Raw genomic sequence first — 14,974 nt, forward strand, 5'->3', positions numbered from 1 at the left:
AATAGCTCCTAAAAATCAGGAAGAAACAATACAGCGGGTGGGGCACTTGCCTTGCATAAGGCGAACCTGGTTTCAATCCTGGGCATCACCTACAGTCTCCCAAGACATACTAGGAGTGATTCCTGAACCACAAAGCCAGGAGTGAGCCCTGAGCACAGCTGAGTGTAGCCCCCAAACAAAAAGAAAGACAAAACAAAACCCCCCAAAACAACAAGCCCCACAAATTCATGACGCTGCTAAAAGTTCTTAAATATGAGGTCAACGAGACAGTACAGAGGGCAAGGTGCTTGCCTTGCATGCACCCAACTTGGTTTGATACCCAGCATCCCAGAGAGTTCCCTGAGCACCATAAGGAGTTATTCCTGAGTGCAGAGAAGTAAATCCTAAGCACGACAATTAAAGTCTTTCAACAGTCCTGATATAAAAAAAAGAAATTAAAATTTAGACTGACATTCAAAGCCTACCTAATCTCCTCATATTTTTACTACCCGTGTTATAATTTTCAAACTATACAGTTTATTAAAAACATTTTATTCTTTAGTTTGCATAGCTCCTCCCAAAATTCTCTAATATCGCTACTTCTTCCTATTCAAATACTGTTTCTTCACTTTCTTCTCCAACATTTCCTTTCATCCCAAAAACCGTATTAGTTCCTCAGATTTCTTCAAATTTGCACAGGACTTTACGTGGTACTCGTGCTATGTTCTACCGTCCACCCAGCATTGCAATTGCCAGTATATCTTCCACAAGGAATGGCAACCTTCTCAGGACCCTATTTCAAACATTTATATACTCTTAGACTTATTTATCTAAGCAGTAATATAGAAAAAAGGAAACGTTTCTTAAAAGATGAAAGGAAGAATTCTTATCTATTTTCTATGTCCTTTCTACAAAGGATTTGTCAGCCAATCGAAATAACTCAATCCCACTGTATTTTCCCCCCTAATATGCCCATGAATCAAATAAACATCCTTTTCTACAAAATTCAGTATTTGATATACTATTGAACTATAACATGAAGGAAAATAGACAGTCTTAACATCACAATTCAAAGGCCAAAAGGGATAATACAGCAAGGAGGGCATTTGCCTTGCATCCACGTTCAAGCCCGCAAACTACGTATCATCACTGAGCACTGTCAAGGGTGATCCTGAGCACCACAGGGTGTGACCCCAAAACAAAATGCAACAGTATTCTTTTCTCCCTCTCCTTGCCCCTGTTGTTATTGCAAGGACAGGGGTCACATACATTTGACTGTGGTGCACTGGAGATCACACACTTTGCTATGGCTCTAGGGGTCCCAAGTGACAGTGTCTTTGGACTCGTACTCAGCACGTGGGGTGCTACTGGGGTGAAACTCATGGCCTTTCACCTACACAGAAGGTGCTCCACAAAGTGGTATACTTTATTTAACTTGTCTCTCTACTGGGCTGGAACAGTAGTACGATGTGTAAGGAGCTTGCGTTGCATGTGACCAACCCAGGTTAGATCCCTGGAACTAACTTGGTCTCCCGAGCCTGCCAGAAGTGATCATAGAGCCAGCAGCATTGTTCATTGTGGCTTCCCAAAACAAAACAAAAAGAAACTGAAATTAAGAGTCCCTTTCATTTCTTTTACCTTCTAATTTTGATAGAAGACTTGCTTCAGCTTTATTCTTCAGAGTTATAGAATCGGTACTGCATTCAGAATTCTTCTCATCTGCCATCAGAGGCTCCTTGGAACGTATATTCTGAACCGACTATATGTAGAATAAGATACCAAAGAAAGTCCCATAAATAGCAGTACTAAGTTGTCTCAATGAACAATCTACTACTAAAGTTTCATGTACCTGAGAATGTTGCTTGGACAATTTTCCACTAAAATCACATAAAACATTTTTTTAATAAAAGAGAAACCAGAAAATTTGAATCAGACAGAAAACATTCCTCAATATTGTTACCATAGGACCCGAGAATGATCAGATCCCTAGAATCCCATATGGTCCTCCTTTCCCCACAAGTGACTCGAATGCAAAACCTGAGCACCGCTGTGTGTGATCCAAAAATAAAGTCGCCGTGACTGCATTTCATAACCAAAAACAATAGAACTAGTCAAAATTAAGATCTATGTAGGCTATAAAACTTTGACACAACAATGTACTATTTGCCAAGCTGTGATTGGTTATGACCACTGTTTTTAAGCACAAACTTAAAAAGTGAGGAATGATAAAGCCTCTAAAACTGAAAAGACCCACATTCTGATCTCAGGGGTTAAGAACAGAATACCTACCCTAAAGATTAGCACACAAGGTAGTGAACAGTAGAACCGTTTCCCGTCTTAACAACTGAATACAAAGATGCTAGGCCCTAAAAGTATGTATGTCACCTCTGTGCCACCATAATTAATTTACTCACTTCTATCTCGCACACCTTGCTAGACTTTAAGACCAAACACCTACAGTCAGTCATCAACAGCTAAGAGGACCAAATATCTAAGAAATAAAGTCTAGAGAGAATGGCTCCCCCAGCTATTTCCATCTTAGGCCAAGTAATCTGCTCAAACACCCGCGTAATAATATTGCCACAGTCGGCCCATGATCCCTGCTCTCCCACCTCAGTGCTGAGGAAACATTCTATGGACGTCTTCATACAACGTAAGAGACGGAGTTCTACGAACTTCTGTACAGTGTCCAAAATGGAAAGGCACCACATCTCTTGGTAACAGTTTTGATGGGACTGGGGAATCAAACCCAGAGTCTCACACATGCAAAGTAGGCGTGAGGTGCGACACCTCTTGACGCTTCGGGAACATCCTGAAAATACCATAGAAACTAGGAATCCCTTTCTCTAGAAATGACTGCATGGGCCCCCGATCAGGAACCCTTGTTCCACATAAAGACTTAGAAATGACAGTACCTTTAACTTTCTCAATTCACTGGAATCACTTCCACTTGATTTAGATCCGGGCAGAGGCATAACCGTATCTCGGCATTCTGATCCAAAGGTGTGTCTATTACCCACAAAACAATTTTAAGTTTTTAGAAATTAATCTACATACTATTTATTTCATTTATTTAAAAGTGGTCTTTAGCAATATGCAGATTTTATAGAACTGCCCTCCCGTTGTCCATTGATTTGCTCGAGCGTGCACCAGTAACGTCTCACAACAAACTGTGAGACTTGTTGTTACTGTTTTTGGCATATCGAATACATCATGGGGAGCTTGCCAGGCTTAGCCATGCGGGCAAGATACTATCGGTAGCTTGCCGGGCTCTCCGAGAAGGGCGGAGGAATCAACCCGGGTCGGCGGCTGTGTGCAAGGCAAACGCCCTACCTGCTGTGCTATTGCTCCAAAATTCCTTGGAAAGGTTTTGTTGATGTTCTTTGCAAGCAGTCATCCTGGGTTCAATTCCTGGCATCCCATTTGGTCTCCCCAAGCCCCACCAGAAGTGATCCCAGTGCAAAGCCAGAGTCAACCCTTAACACCACCAGGTGTGACAAAAAATCAAAAACAAACAAAATCTAGAAACTAAAAGCTATCTGCTTATTTACCAACTAAAAGCTATCTGTTTATTCCTAAAGTTTTCTTGCAAAATGATTCTCTGAAGTCCAAGAAACGTTTCCAATAAAGATATTAATAACAGTTTAGAAATAATAAATCAGAGGAGGCCTAAAAAGATTAGAACAGGGGTAGTGTCCTAATTGCTTATAGTTGATCCTTGTTTGAACCTATCATTAACTGGTTCCCTGAGAACCACTGGGTGCAGCCCTGGCAGCCCTGTGCTGCCAGATGGCCCAGGTAATACCCAGCAACACAGGGCTCTTGCACTGAACTGCTCGTCTCGTTGGCTGAGAATGGCCAGGTGTCCGGATCACGGCTTGGGAAAAAAGGCAAAAAAACACCAGAGGTCCAGAGACAGAAATCAAAGGCCTGAATTCAATCTCTGGCATTAACAGAAGCTGAGAACTGAAAGAATAGAGCTCACCATGTTGGGAGGGCCACAAAATGGGGCGGATGCAGAGGACACTCTGGGGGAAGGGGTGGTGCTGGAATATTGCATGCATGAAACCTTATTAACAGTACTGTGAACATCAGCTTCCTAAAACAAAACTTCCCAGTACTGCATGGCCCCCTGAGCGTTTGGCTGACAGTAGACTCTGAATACCACTGAGTATGGCATACTTCTTCCTATCCCCACCTAAAATAAGACTGGAATCACTATCTTAGTTCATCTGAATATAAGATCCCCAATTCTCTTTTAAAAAGGATACACCCTAGGGCTGGAGCAATAGTACAGTGGGTAGGGTAGGGTAGGATAGGGTATCTGCCTTGCACGTGGGGGGGGCCGACCCAGCCGGCGGCCAACCCACCCGGGCTCGATTCCCAGCACCCCATATGGTCCCCTGAGCACCGCCAGGAGTAATTCCTGAGTGCATGAGCCAGGAGTAACCCTCGTGCATCTCCGGGTGTGACCCAAAAAGCAAAAAAAAAAAAAAAAAAAAAAAAAAAGAGTATACACCCAGGAGCCAGAGAGATAATAAAGCAGTAAAGCTTGTGCCTTGCACCCAATCCTGGTTCAATCCCCAGCATCCCACATGCATCACCAAAAGTGATTACTGAGTGCATACCCAGGAGTCAGCCAGCTGTAACCTCAAGTATGACCGGGTGTGGGCCAAACCCCCATCCAAAAATCCCCACCCAGATTGAAGGAAGAACACACTAAATATGATGAACAATTTCATCTAACTCTACCCTGACAAGTTCTCAATGATGCCCTCAGCTCAGAGGTGAATGGAGAGCCTCTGAGAGCATTCTTTCTTTCTTTCCTCCTTCTCCTTCCCCTTCCCTCTTCCCCCTTCCCTCTCCTCTCCTCTCCTCTCCTCTCTCCCCTCCTCTCTCTATCTCTCTCTCTCTCTCGCTCGCTCTCTCTCTCCTCTCTCTCTCTCTCTCTCTCCTCTCTCTCTCTCTCTCTCTCTCTGTCAAACACTGGGGGAAAAATGTTTCCAGACCTCTCTCCACCTTGGGTACAGAGATGTGCATCTACACTAAGAAGACAATCTTTCCAGAGAGGTTGCCCATACGCAAGAAATACTCAAACATCAGGAGGATCTATTTCAGGAATAACCGCTCAGTCTTTTAAGCTTAATGTTGATCTATTTTTTTCTTTCATGTTCCTGGTTTTTAAACAGATCCTTTAATGAACACGTTTCAGTGAACGAGCAAAAAGACAAAGTCAAGTCAAAATGCCCACACATTCCTTTGCCCCTAACACTTTGAAGAGGGACCTTTATTTTGAGGGCCTGGAGGCAACCACTGGTACGACACGACCAAGCAGAGTACAACGCTTAGGCCAAGCGACGCAATGTTGCTATGGTCCGCCACAGGCCCGCTCAGAATCAGGGTTCTCTAGGATTTCACCCAGAAGTGCTCGGGCAGGGGCCCAAAGCAGTGGCTCATATTAAGCCTGGGCCTCATGCACGCAAGGTATGTGTTCCCAGCTCTTTGCATTTGCTGTCTGGACTGAGACATGGGAAACTTCAATACCAAATAAAAAATCCAAATTACTATTGTGCGATAAAAGACTCAATTCACTTTGCCATCCTTCAAGCACCAAAACAACATAAAATGCAAACATACCTTTTTGTGAAATTTGGTACGGCAGGGCCATCTGTCCTCTCTTGATAATCTGGGCTACTAAGAAGGTTAACTGGGACTCTTCCAAAGAGGAACGACTGAAAATATTTTGAAAGATTTAATGAACAACTAGGAAATCACCATCGACCCCACCATGAGTACTTTACTCCAAGTATCACTGTCACCCTGTTGTTCATCAATTTACTCAAGGGGGCGCCAGTAACGTCTCTCCATTCGTCCCAGCCCTGATTTTAGCCCCATCTCCACGTGCCATATTGGAGGCTCTTTCGGGGTCAGGGGAATGAGACCCATTATTGTTACTGTTTTTGGCATATCAAATACGCCACAGATAGCTTGCCAGACTCTGCCTGCTCAAAATAGGTTTAAAAAACATACCCTTTTAGTTTTGCTTGATTTTTTCATAGGATTTTGATAACATATCTCTGCATCAAGAGGTGGAATGTTCTCTCTTAAACAGAAAGAAATAACAACGTAAAAAGAGTAACATTACACAGATTTCCATTGCTAAACATTAACACTGCAACACAAAAACTCTTATATGGATCATAAGATAAATGTGTGAGAACTTAACTAAATGAATTCTTTCCTTACCCATATAAAAACTTGGTTTTGGTAGTCTGCACCCTGGAGTCACAACTGATATTCTTGTTTTGCAAATGTCCGAGTGAATTGGGCAAGGATTCTTGAGCAATTAATGTAGATGCTGCAAAAATTTTTAAACTGTGATTAACTTGCAATGTATCAACTCAAGGTAAATACTCCCCCCCCCCCCCCCCAAAATAGAGCATGATGGTGGTTATAAAGATAATCCTCTAACTACAAGTTTGTGACTGTGTTAATTATCTAACTGTACAGGTACATTTTCTGTTTTTTAAAGCAAAGTCATTCTCTTGCTTAGTTATTCCGAATTCATTACTGAAATCTGACCAGGAGCAAGTTCCAACAGAGTAGCAAAGAATATTACTTCTAGAATATTTCTTTATTGAAACTTTAAATTCAGATTTGATCATTTTACACAAACGGAACTTTTTTTTCAGATTATCTTAAATCCTTTTATTGCAGGACAATCTACCAGAGAACTACTCCTATATATTAGCAGTTACCTGAAAAACTCTTCTTTTCCTCCTCCGAAAGCAACTGCTTCTTTTGAAGGTTTAAATTACGAATGGCAATTTCCAACATTTCGAGAGGTACCGCTCCGTACTCTACAGCTTTTTGAAGAAGCTGTTTACTTTTTTTGAAATTACCTGACCAAAATAAATAAATAAATATAAAACCCAAAAACAAATTTAATACAGCAATTTTCATTCTGCAGATATTTATTCTTTGGGACCTAGGAAGAGTTTATAAGTCTTAGGGAGGCTGGAGCACACTGGGTAGGACACTTGCATGAAAATTTAATCCAACCCAAATTTGATCCCCAGCATCCAATATGGTCCCCCTCCAATCCAACCAGGAGTAGTTCCTGAGTGCAGAGCCGTGAGTAACCCCTGAGCACTGCCGGGTATGCCACCCTTTCCGACCTCCCCCTGACAAGGTTTAGGCAAAACACTCAGTCCAAGACCCACACACGTGTACTTTATGTCATAAACAAATGATTTATTTATTTCTGTAAATAACTTTTATGGGGGGAGGGTCAAACCCAGCAATGTTTAGGAGTTACTCGTGGCACTGCACTCAGGGATTACTCCTGGCAGTCTCGAGAGACCACATGGGATGCTTTGGCTCAAACTGGGGTCTCCTGCACGTAAGGTAAGCACCCTATGTGCTGTAGCCCTGGCTCCCAAATTCTTAAAATTTTAGGATTATAAATATACTTGACAGTGTTAAATTCAGATTTATTCGGAGTAGTAGTATTTTTTATCTATCACTTGTATCACTTGTCATCCCACTGATAGATGATTTGCTTGAGCGGGTGCCAGTAACATCTCCACTCACCCCTGGTGAGTGCTAGTGTAGCCCAGTGGCATCTGCTCGCTCCAGGAACAGGAAGGGCCTCAAACCGTTCGTTCAGGGTTTTGACGAAGAAGTCTGACCATCTCATCTGCCTCTAATTTCACCTTATGCAACTGATTTAATAGTAGGGTACAAGCTAGCACAGAAAATACAGGGGCTTTTTTGTTCCATTTTGTTTGCGGGGGGGAGGAAGGGGGGGAAGGGGCAAACCAAACCCTAAGACGCACAGAAGTTCCTCCTGGCAGAACTTGGGGGATCACATGACGTGCCAGGGATCTAACCCAGGTCAGCTCCGTGCAAGCGAGCGCCCTACCTGCTGCACTACCTCTTTGGCCCCACAGGAAATAACTTAGTATTTGAAATTGATATTTTTAGATTACCTTGGGAGAGCTCAAACTGTGCAAAAGATATATGAACAAAAGAAAATTTCTTGCAGTTTGCTCTGGCCATCTGAAAGTAGTCACGTGCATCATCAGGCTCTTGAATACTGCAACAAAAATTTACAAGTCAAATTTAAAGAATAAAAATCAGAGACACCCAAATTTGGTAGCCTTCTAGATGGAACTAAGGCAGAATCTTAATTTTTTTTCCCCAAAAAATATGGGCTATTTTATATGCATAAAATCACACACTACAGGTTTGGGTTTTTTTATTCCTTTAAAGCTGAGTCTATTGGGGTATGGTGCCGCCAGCAGGTCAATCTGTACCCGTGAGGCAAATGCATCAGCAGCCTGATGGCGCCTTCAGACTTCCAGATACCCCAAAATTGCTGCTGTGCCTTGGGCCAGACCCCAAAAACTTGGGGCAAAGTTTACCAAGAAAGTAAACAGCCAAAAGTTAGGTATGTGGGAGACACACCCACAAGCCACCTCCGGCTCAGCTATATAATTGGAGGCAAGACCTCTCTGGTTCCTGATTGAACTGCTTAATGGCCATGATCCCAGAGACTCAAACAAATCTCAAAATCCAGTGGCTTTTGGCAGAAATGCATCCAGTCCCTGCAGTAGGTTACCAGTGCTGGGCCAACCCAGGTGGAAATAGGTTTTATGCCTTGGCTTGTTCCCCCTGGCGGCCCGGTGGCTGCCATCCTCCAGAGGCCACTGGACAGTCAGGTTTAGGCCCACAGTGACGAGACACACGGGGCCTCACAGAATGGGGGTGGAGCCAGCCCTTTCCTCCCCACCCCAACGAGATCCCGAGTCATTGCCCACAAACAGCCTCTCTGGCTCCTGATCAAGCTGCTTAACGGCCATGATCCCAGAGACTCAGAAACAAATCTCAGAACCCAGCAGGTTTTGGCAGAAATCCTTCCAGATTTAAGTGTTAAAATTTTCGAATTTCAAAATCGTACGGCCACTACAGCAGCCACACAACATCATATGTTATTCATAACCAGCAATAGAAAACAAGTGTCTACTGTTGCCTTTTCAGCAGATCTGAGTATTGGGGTAAAATTCCAAATAATAATGGTGGGTCTGGTGTCAAAATACTGAATGTAATCAAAGTAGAGAGAGAGTAATGTGGAAATCATCTGCCCCACAGGTAGGGGGAGGGTGTGGGATGGGGGTAGACTGGGGCTTTTGGGGGTGGAGAATGGGCACTGGTGAAGGGATGGGTGTTTCATTGTATGATCGAGACTTAAACCCGAAAGCTTTGTAACTGCTCTCATGGTGATTCAATAAATAAAATTATAAAAAAATGAAAAAAAAAGGTGAAGTTCATGACCAATTCAATCAGCTAATCAATGGCTGAATAAATAGCAGTACTCCTACATAAAAAATTAAAAATTAAAAAATTTTAAAAAATTTAAAAAAGCTGAGTCTAGAATATGCATTAAACTATAAGAGACTTTACATTACTTACAGGTTAATTATAAATAAAAACGTTTAGTTAAAATATATAGTTTTCTCAAAAGTAATTCTGACAAACTTAGTTTTGGGGGACACAGCCAGCAGAGACAAGGCTCACTCTGGGTGGGCTTGTGGATCAGTCTGGGGTGCTCGGGATAGAGCTCAGGTCGGCTACATGCAAGACAAGCGCTTTACCAGCTACACTTTCACTCTAGCCTCTAATACGTTTTGAATTTACCTTTTCAAAATAAAATGCATGTATTTACATCATGTACTTACGCTTTTAATTCAGCAAATCTCACTTGGATTTGAGCAAAACTCTCATTTTGACCATATTTATCTGGAGGAAGTGCTTCAATTGCTTGGCTGTAACGACCAATCAATTTATTCAAAAGGGCATCATTTCGGAGGTTACTGTTTTTCTCCAGTTTAAGTAGCAAATTCAGCCAGTCCTCTGGGTTGTTTGCCATCATCATAATTTGGTTGACAGTTCCCGAATTATCTGAATTAGGAAAAAATATGTACAAAAGAAGACATAATACAAAGGTCAAACTGCACTTTTCCCCTCCATCATTTATGGCCCCAGTATGAACATACCTATTCTTTGAGATACTTTTAAAAACTTAAGCATTGAAATATAAACAAATTACTTCCTACGCATCTTTTACAACAGTATACTCTATTCAAAAACTACAGATTTCAAAGGAAAGAAAAACAGAGGGGAACATTCATCAAAGAATTAAAAACCTTTATTCAGCCGCTGAGAACTCTTTCTGGGCAGCAGTACAACTCCATCGAGCACCACAACTTTCCAAAGAAAATCCAAACTATTACTGCACCAACTTTCCTTGAAAAGACCTCACTATGACTCAGGCATTAAAAATGAAGAAACTTATTTTATTGTTACTTTCCCCTCAGGGTTGGTTCAGGGGATTGAACTCAAGGCCCACACATGCAAGTCAGGTGCCTGGCCACTGAGCTACGTCCCCAGTGGCTCCGGCCCTAAATGTTCTCAGGAACAGCAGAAAACCAGGCCACAGCAGGTAACACACTTGCGCTGCATGATGTCGACCTGGGTTCGATGACTGGCATCCCATATGGTCCTCCTCGCCTGCTAGGAGTGATTTCTGAGTGCCGTCAGAACTGAGCCCTTAGTGTCAGGTATGGCCCCAAAACAAAGGGTGGGAGGGAGACAACAGCAGGAAATCATGGGGACATCTCCACACCAACAGGGTCAGACATAGAGTCAATATACAATGGTTGCACTCGAACTGGTAAATCAACGACTGCGAAAACTGCATCATGAAAACACATTGCATTCTGTCATTTGGAAGGGAATTTTGAATGAAGAGACAGCTCAGGAGTTGGGGTGCAGGTCATGCTTGGCCTCACACCTGCTGGGTCCTGGGAACCCAAGGTCGATCTCCAAACCCTTTCCTCCTCCCCAGCTGCTGAATGTGGCCCTGGAGAACCCCAGCACCACTCAGTTCCTCAGGCCCAGCACTGATCCAAGGTGACCAAGTCCTCCGGTTGTTCAACGATTTGCTCAAGTGGGCACCAGTAACATCTCCATTGTGAGGCTTGTTGTTACCGTGTTTGGTATATCGAATAGGGTCACAGGGAGCTTGTGAGGCTTTGCCGGGCGGGCGGAATACTCTCGGTAGCTTACTGGGCTCTCCAAGGGGGGGCGGAGGAACCGAACCTGGGCCAGCTGCCTGCAAGGTGGACGCCCTACCTGCTAGGCTATTGCTCCCACCCCCCGCCACAGCCCCCTCAAAAGGAGGGATTCACTCTGACCTGTGGTATCCGCCGAGACTTTGTTCAAGCTTAGCTCGTCAGTGAGGTCTTCATTTTTAAATTTGTTTTTAATGTCTCTGACTTTGTTCATTATAGAATCGATTGTTAGTTCTCTGCTACTTAACTCCTCAGCTTCCATCTCTAAGGAGAGAAAAGTGAACAAGTAATCAATGTCGATTTTTTTTACTAGCACTAAAGAAGAAAATGTGGTCACTAGCCTTTACGCGCCCCCCCTCCAAGCCCCACCAAAATCCAGCCCAGGGTCTCACATACAGGTGTCGAACCCTCTGCAACCAGTCTTCAGACCCCAGAAGAAAAAAGCTGAAGTTACAGGAGCGCATGGAACTGGCAGTAGCACAATAACATTTGCCCATAGAAACAGCAGTGGCCTGGCAGGAACGTTCCCAACAGACCGAGCACTGGAATAGAACCCCGGAGCCAGAGCAGAAGACAGCAGCTGCCCTCCTCCCACTTTATGCCGTTTTGCTGTTATAAGCAACAGGAAATAAAGCTGTTTGTGCCTCCCACCGGGGGAGGGCTAGCTGGGAAAACGTGGGGTGTGTGAAACCCGGAGCATTGGTGGGGGGGGTCCCACTGGTGGTGGGATTGGTGCCTGGAACACTGAAGGGCTGAAACAACCGCGCCCTGAACCCCTTTGTCACTGACAGTGTTTGGATTGCAAGTACAATGCTGAGATGTCAGATTGGAGGCGGCTGAGGGATGTTTGCGCGGAGCTTTGGCACCATGAGGCCTTAAAGAAAAGATCCTTTCGCTGATGACCGTTTCCTTCGTCGGCCTGTTTTGACATGACCGCGTCCCTTCAGAGTTTTCCCAGCCAAACACCCGGACAGGCGGAGTCCCAGCGAGCTGCCGGGATGGGGCAAGCCGGGCGGAGACGCGGCCTGCCCTGAAGCCCTTAATCGTCCTTCCCAGCACTCGGGTTGTCAGCACCGGGTTTGCAGCCCGGGGTTGCAACTCGGGGTGGCAGCTCGGGGTGGCAGCTGGGGTTTGCAACTCGGGTTGCAGCTGGGGTGGCAGCTCGGGGCTGCAACTCGGGGTGGCAGCTCAGGGTTGCAACTCGGAGTTGCAGCTCGGGGTGGCAGCTGGGGTGGCAGCTCGGGTTGCAGCTTGGGGTTGCAGCTTGGGGTGGCAGCTTGGGGTGGCAGCTCAGGGCGGCGGCTCGGGCTTGCAGCTGGGGTTTGCAACTCGGGGTGGCAGCTCGGGTTGCAGCTGGGGTGGCAGCTCGGGGTAGCAGCTCGGGGTAGCAGCTCGGTTTGCAGCTCGGGGCTGCAACTCCGGGTGGCAGCTCAGGGTGGCAACTCGGGGATGCAGCTCGGGGTGGCAGCTCGGGGTGGCAGCTCGGGGTGGCAGCTTGGGGTGGCAGCTCAGGGCGGCGGCTCGGGCTTGCAGCTGGGGTTTGCAACTCGGGGTGGCAGCTCGGGTTGCAGCTGGGGTGGCAGCTCGGGGTAGCAGCTCGGGGTGGCAGCTCGGGGTGGCAACTCGGGTTTGCAGCTAGGGGCTGCAACTCGGGGCTGCAGCTAGGGTTTGCAGCTCGGGTTTGCAGCTCGGGGTGGCAGCTCGGGTTTGCAGCTCAGAGCTGCAACTCGGGGTGGCAGCTCGGGGCTGCAGCCCGTCCCTCCCACCCTACCGGTTCTCGGGACTGTCCCAGGTCAACTGTGCCTGGGCGTAGACCCGAGTTCGCTATTTCCGCAGTGATGGGGGAAAAAAAATGCACGAGGGCGAGAAAGCCGGGTGGAAAGACAACAGAGGCCACAGCGAGCCCGGGAATGGCGCGGCCCGGGGGGACGAGCCCCTGAGCTCGGTCCGAAGGTCCCCACCCTAAGCCCGGGCTCTCCCCGCGGCTCCTCCCCTCCCCCCTCCAACGCGCCCCAGGGGCGGTTCGTCCCCGCCCGGCGCTGGGCATCCCGCGTCTCTCTCCCGCGCCACCCGCGGGGCGCAAGAAGCCAACCCCCGCGACCACCACGGGACCACCCGCAAGCCCCGCGGGGCAGCACTCACCGCCGGGGAAGCCGAGCCCAGGCACCGAGACGAAAGCCGGGCGCACGTTTGAATCTCCCCGCGGCGCCTGCCGCGGCCTCCGGTTGGTCGCCGCGGGTCACGTGGGGACGCCGGCCGTGATTGGGCGCTGTGCCTGGGCCCGCCCCTGCCCCCGAGGTCATGAGCGGCTCTTCCGGTCTGCCTCTGCCACGCCCCCCTGCCTCCTCGGCTCCGGGCTCCGGGCGGGCGGGCGGTGATGCCCGAGCTCTGTGGGCGTTCCCGGCTGCCCGGGAGGGGGCGGGCTTGACTGCATCCTGCGCTCTGATTGGCTGGAGTGTTCGGGTGGGCGGAAGCCGCGTCCGGACTGAGCGCCCGGATGAGAGGCGGGGCGGGGACGAGGCTCCGAGCGCGGCTTCCTGAGAGAAGCGGCGTGAGGGGACGTGAGGGGCCGCCCCCGCCGTCCGCCCGCCCGCAGCCTCCTGAGGCGCCTCTGGGATGGAGCGGGGAAGGGGCGCTCCCTGGTGCTTCTGCGCCCTCCTGGAGCTTTGTTTGCCCGGCACGTCCTCGATGACTCGCTTTTGTCTTCCAGAACCTTCCCTTTTTTTCTTTTTTTTCTTTTTTTCTTTTTTTTTCTCTTTTCTTTTTTTTTTTTTAAGCGTTCCTCACCACACCCCGCGGTGCTGAGACTTAGTCCTCCTGGCCGGCTCGGCGGACCGTCTGGGTTGCTGGGAATCGAACCCTGCCCAGCCAGGTGCCAGGCAAGCGCCTGGCCCCGCCGTGAGTGCTGTGTGTGTCTTCGGCCCCTGTCGTCCCCTTTGTTCGGGTTTTCCTTCATCCTACACTCGCGCCTCCTCCCCTCACCCTCATCCTCTTGTTGGAGCACGCCCGGCTTCTGCGCTCTGGGTGGGCGCCTCAGAAGGGGCATCCTGTTGATGAAGGTCGTTTGCTTGCGGGAGACTGGGGGGAGGGGCGGGGCAGCTGCTGAGGGACAGTTCCAGTCAACCTGTCTCCTCTTCTCTGTGAAGTGCGGAGATGTCTCTGAAGTGCGAGGATGTCTCTGAAGTGCGAGGATGTCTCTTGGGCCATCTGATGTCTGATGGATGCTTCCCTGAGAGGACAGCTCGGTGGGGGTTTGTTGTGTTGCTTCGTTTTTTTTTTTTTCACGTTGTGAGGCAGGGAGTTCAGGTGTCACTCTGGAACTCCAGAGCTGCCCCTAGATCTTTCATGTTCTCAACCTTGGCCAGTCACCTCGTGGATGTGAAAAAAAATTTTTTTTTGAATTTTTATTAGTGAAACACCCTGAGGTACAGTTGTAGACTTACAGATTTTTGTGCTTGGGTTTCAGTTAGACAATGGTCCCAGTATCCATCCCTCCACCAGTGCCCGTTCTCCATCATTTAGGGAGGTGAAAATTCTTGCTTTACCTTTTTTTCGTGCCTGATGGCGGGCGTTTTCCTTCAGCTGAGCAATATGGTTTCTGTGAGGTAGTTGGCTGATCACCACCTTCGCACTATTTCACCACTTTTTTTTTTTTATTCAGAAGCAATTTCGGATTCCACCAGTTCCTATGGTATCTTGGGGCCTGATCTCAAAAATGGCATTTTTCTTGGAAACCACCACCAAATCACTTTATCCTAACACTTCTTTCTGTTCACTGATTTCTTTGGTGACCTCAAACTTACATCTTAAAATATGACTTTTTTTTAATGAATTATAACCTATTAGTAAATCTTATGATT

At 47.2% G+C, this 14,974-nt stretch overlaps 2 protein-coding genes across 2 annotated transcripts in view; both read right to left on the minus strand.

The window, feature by feature from the left end:
• Positions 1-11,376, minus strand: part of TTK (TTK protein kinase) — a 50,132-nt gene extending 38,756 nt beyond the window's left edge. Inside the window, exons 1-9 of the mRNA XM_056109680.1 lie at positions 11,238-11,376; positions 9,720-9,942; positions 7,971-8,077; positions 6,738-6,881; positions 6,226-6,337; positions 6,010-6,082; positions 5,617-5,711; positions 2,895-2,988; positions 1,618-1,738 (exon numbers count right to left, since the gene is read on the minus strand). Coding sequence (XP_055965655.1) covers positions 1,618-1,738; positions 2,895-2,988; positions 5,617-5,711; positions 6,010-6,082; positions 6,226-6,337; positions 6,738-6,881; positions 7,971-8,077; positions 9,720-9,942; positions 11,238-11,376 — 1,108 coding nt within the window. The remainder of the gene's footprint in view (positions 1-1,617; positions 1,739-2,894; positions 2,989-5,616; positions 5,712-6,009; positions 6,083-6,225; positions 6,338-6,737; positions 6,882-7,970; positions 8,078-9,719; positions 9,943-11,237) is intronic.
• BCKDHB (branched chain keto acid dehydrogenase E1 subunit beta) overlaps positions 1-14,974 on the minus strand; it is a 426,555-nt gene that overhangs the window by 342,172 nt on the left and 69,409 nt on the right. The window lies entirely within an intron of this gene.

Source organism: Sorex fumeus, unplaced genomic scaffold, assembly GCF_029834395.1.
Source record: "Sorex fumeus unplaced genomic scaffold, SorFum_2.1 ptg000008l, whole genome shotgun sequence".
Lineage (NCBI taxonomy): Eukaryota > Metazoa > Chordata > Mammalia > Eulipotyphla > Soricidae > Sorex > Sorex fumeus.